The sequence below is a fragment of the Eriocheir sinensis genome, chromosome 1 (assembly GCF_024679095.1).
Source record: "Eriocheir sinensis breed Jianghai 21 chromosome 1, ASM2467909v1, whole genome shotgun sequence".
Lineage (NCBI taxonomy): Eukaryota > Metazoa > Arthropoda > Malacostraca > Decapoda > Varunidae > Eriocheir > Eriocheir sinensis.
This window is the reverse complement of record NC_066509.1, coordinates 18090593-18095445: the sequence shown is the minus strand read 5'-3', so window position 1 is coordinate 18095445 and position 4853 is coordinate 18090593. Positions and strand designations below refer to the sequence as shown.

Below are 4853 nucleotides of genomic sequence, written 5' to 3'. Positions count from 1 at the left end.
TGCAGCCATTAAGCCATACAGTCATAGGAGCAGTCATACATTCATACAACCATACAACCATAAGAGCAGTCATAGTCATTAGAGCAGTCATAGTAATTAGAGCAGTCATACAGTCTAAAGAGAACTCAAACAGTCGTGCAGTCACACAGTCATAACAGCAACCATAGTTATTAGAGCAGTCATACAGTCAAAAGAGAACTCAAACAGTCGTGCACTCACACAGTCATAACAGCAACCATAGTTATTAGAGCAGTGATACAGTCAAAAGAGAACTCATACAGTCGTGCAGTCACACAGTCATAAGAGCAGTCATAGTCATTAGAGCAGTCATACATTCATACAACCATACAGCCATAAAAGCAGTCATAGTCATTAGAGCAGTCATAGTCATTAGAGCAGTCACAGTCATTAGAGCAGTCATAGTCATTAGAGCAGTCATAGTCATTAGAGCAGTCACAGTCATTAGAGCAGTCATAGTCATTAGAGCAGTCATAGTCATTAGAGCAGTCATAGTCATTAGAGCAGTCATAGTCATTAGAGCAGTCATAGTCATTAGAGCAGTCACAGTCATTAGAGCAGTCACAGTCATTAGAGCAGTCATAGTCATTAGAGCAGTCATAGTTATTAGAGCAGTCACAGTCATTAGAGCAGTCACAGTCATTAGAGCAGTCACAGTCATTAGAGCAGTCATAGTCATTAGAGCAGTCATAGTCATTAGAGCAGTCATAGTCATTAGAGCAGTCACAGTCATTAGAGCAGTCATAGTCATTAGAGCAGTCATAGTCATTAGAGCAGTCACAGTCATTAGAGCAGTCACAGTCATTAGAGCAGTCACAGTCATTAGAGCAGTCACAGTCATTAGAGCAGTCATAGTCATTAGAGCAGTCATAGTCATTAGAGCAGTCATAGTCATTAGAGCAGTCATAGTCATTAGAGCAGTCATAGTCATTAGAGCAGTCACAGTCATTAAAGCAGTCATAGTCATTAGAGCAGTCATAGTCATTAGAGCAGTCATAGTCATTAGAGCAGTCATAGTCATAAGAGCAGTCATAGTCATTAGAGCAGTCATAGTCATTAGAGCAGTCATAGTCATTAGAGCAGTCACAGTCATTAGAGCAGTCATAGTCATTAGAGCAGTCATAGTCATTAGAGCAGTCATAGTCATTAGAGCAGTCACAGTCATTAGAGCAGTCATAGTCATTAGAGCAGTCATAGTCATTAGAGCAGTCATAGTAATTAGAGCAGTCATAGTAATTAGAGCAGTCATAGTCATTAGAGCAGTCATAGTCATTAGAGCAGTCATAGTCATTAGAGCAGTCATAGTCATTAGAGCAGTCATAGTCATAAGAGCAGTCATAGTCATTAGAGCAGTCATAGTCATTAGAGCAGTCACAGTCATTAGAGCAGTCATAGTAATTAGAGCAGTCATAATCATTAGAGCAGTCATAGTAATTAGAGCAGTCATAGTCATTAGAGCAGTCATAGTCATTAGAGCAGTCATAGTCATTAGAGCAGTCATAGTAATTAGAGCAGTCACAGTCATTAGAACAGTCATAATCATTAGAGCAGTCATAGCCATTAGAGCAGTCATAGTCATTAGAGCAGTCATAGTCATTAGAGCAGTCATAATAATTAGAGCAGTCATAGTCATTAGAGCAGTCATAGTAATTAGAGCAGTCATAGTAATTAGAGCAGTCATAGTCATTGGAGCAGTCACAGTCATTAGAGCAGTCATAGTAATTAGAACAGTCATAGTCATTAGAGCAGTCACAGTCATTAGAGCAGTCATAGTAATTAGAGCACTCACAGTCATAAGAGCAGTCATAGTCATTAGAGCAGTCATACAGTCATAAGAGAACTCATACAATCGCGCAGTCACAGTCATAAGAGCAGTCATAGTCATTAGAGCAGTCATACAGTCATAGAACTCATATAGTCGTGCAGTTATACAGTCATGCAGTCATATAGTCATAAGAGCAGTCATACAGTCGTGCAGTCACAGTCATAAGAGCAGTCATACAGTCATGCAGTCATACATCCATATGAGCAGTCATACAATCATGCAGTAATTTAGCCATATAGTCATAATAGCAGTAATACAGTCATAATTATTTAGCTGCACAGTCATAAGAGCAGCAATACAGTCATAATAAGTCACACAGTCATATAGTCATAAGAGCAGTCATACAGTCATACAATCATAAGAAGTCATGTAGTCATACAGTCATATAGTCATAAGAGCAGTCATACAGTCATAAGAAATCATGTAGTCATACAGTCATACAGTCCTAAGATTCATGCTGTCATACAGTCATCCAGTCATACAGTCATAAGAGCAGTCATACAGTCATAAGAATCCATGCAGTCATACATTCAAACAGTCATATAGTCATAGGAGCAGTCATACAGTCAAACAGCCATAAGAAGTCATGCAGTCATACAGTCGTATAGTCATACGAGCAGGCATACAGTCATACAGTCTTACGAAATAATAGTCATAGTCATATAGTCATAAGAGCAGTCATACAGTCATACAATCATAAGAAGTCATACAGTCATATAGTCAAAAGAGCAGTCATACAGTCATACAACCATAAGAAGTCATAGTCATACAGTCATACAACCATAAGAGCATTCATACAGTCATACATTCATATAGTCATACAGTCATATTGCCATAAGATCAGTCATACAGTCATACAGTCAAAAGAAATCATGCAGTCATACAGTCATATAGTCATAAAAAAAGCCATACAGTCAAAAGAAGTCATGCAGGCATACAGTCATACAATCATAAGAAGCCATGCAGTCATAAAAAGTCATACAGTCTTAAGAAGTCATGCGGTCATACAGTCATATAATCATAAGAAGCCATGCAGTCATACAGTCATACAGTCATAAGAAGTCATGCGGTCATACAGTCATACAATCATAAGAAGCCATGCAGTCATACAGTAATATAGTCTTAAGAACAGTCATACAGTCATACAGTCATATAATCATACGAGCAGTCATACAGTCACACAATCATAAGAATCCATGCAGTCATACAGTCATAAGAGCAGTCATACAGTCATACAGTCATATAGTCATGAGAGCAGTCATACAGTCATACATTCATGCAGTTATACAGTCATATAGTCATAAGAGCAGTCATACAGTCATACAATCATAAGAATTCATGTAGTCATACAGTCATACAATCATAAGAGGCCACGCAGTCTTACAATCATATAGTCATAAGAGCAGTCATACAGTCATAAAAACATAAGAAGCCATGCAGTCATACAGTCATATAGTTATAAGAGCAGTCATACAGTCATACAATCATAAGAAGCCACGCAGTCATACAGTTATATAGTCATAAGAGCAGTCATACAGTCATAAGAAGTCATGCAATCATATAGTCATAAGAGCAGGCATACAGTCATACAATCATAAGAAGTCATGCAGTCATACAGTCATACAATCATAAGAAGTCATACAGTCATAAGAAGTCATGCAGTCATACAGTCATACAGTCATAAGAAGTCATGCAGTCATAGTCATATAGTCATATGAGCAATCATACAGTCATATAGGCATAAGAAGCTATGCAGTCATACAGTCATAAAGTAATAAGAGCAGTCATACAGTCATACAGTCATAAGGAGTCATGCAGTCATAGAGTCATAGAAAGTCATGCAGTTATACAGTAATATAGTCATATGAGTAGTCATACAACAATGAGAAGTCATACAGTCATACAATCATAAGAAGTCATGCAGCTATAGAGTCTTAGAGTCATAAGAAGTCATACAGTCATACAGTCATAAGAAGGCATGCAGTCATACAGTCATATAGTCATATGGGCAGTCATACAGTCATACAATCATAAGAAGTCATACAGTCATAAGAAGTCATGCAGTCATACAGTCATACAATCATAAGAAGCCATGCAGCTATACAGTCATACAGTCATATAGTCATAAGAGCGGTCATATAATCATACAATCATAAGAAGTCATGCACTCATACAGTCATACAGTCATACAGTCATAAAAAGTCAAGCAGTCACACAGTCATACAGCCATAAGAAGTCATGCAATCATACAGCCATATAGTCATAAGAGTAGTCATACAGTCATACAACAATAAGAAGTCATGCAATCACACAGTCATATAGTCATAAGAGTAGTCATACAGTCATACAACAATAAGAAGTCATGCAGTCATACAGTCATACAGTCATAAGAAGTCATGCAATCATACAGTCATATAGTCATAAGAGCAGTCATACAGTCATACAGTCATACAATCATAAGAAGTCATTCAGTCATACAGTCTTATAGGCATAAGAGCAGTCATACAACAATAAGAAGTCATACCGTCATACAATCACAAGAAGTCATACAGTTATACAGTGATATAGTCATAAGAGCAGTCATACAGTCACACAATCATAAGAAGTCATGTAGTCATACAGTCATACAATCACAAGAAGTCATGTAGTCATACAGTCATATAGTCATAAGAGCAGTCATACAGTCATACAATCATAAGAAGTCATGCAGTCATACAGTCATATAGTCATAAGAGCAGTCATACAGTCATACAGTCATAATAAGTCATTCAGTCATACAGTCATATAGTCATAGGAGCAGTCATACGGTCATAAGAAGTCAGTCAGTCATACAGTCTTATAGTCATCAGAGCAGTCATACATCAATAAGAAGTCATACAGTCATACAATCACAAGAAGTCATGCAGTCATACAGTCATACAGTCATACAATCACAAGAAGTCATGCAGTCATACAGTCATACAATCACAAGAAGTCATGCAGTCATACAGTCATACAATCACAAGAGGTC

The 4853-nt window shown here is 37.5% G+C and overlaps 1 protein-coding gene across 1 annotated transcript; it reads right to left on the bottom strand.

Annotated features, from left to right (window-relative positions):
• Window positions 1–335: 335 nt before the first annotated feature.
• Window positions 336–2671, bottom strand: LOC127002239 (cysteine-rich, acidic integral membrane protein-like). Its single transcript, XM_050868336.1, has 2 exons — window positions 2666–2671; window positions 336–1802 (listed from the first exon to the last, which is right to left on the bottom strand). The coding sequence occupies exons 1-2, from the start codon at window positions 2669–2671 to the stop codon at window positions 336–338; spliced, it is 1473 nt and encodes a 490-aa protein (XP_050724293.1).
• Between the last annotated feature and the right edge of the window lie 2182 nt (window positions 2672–4853).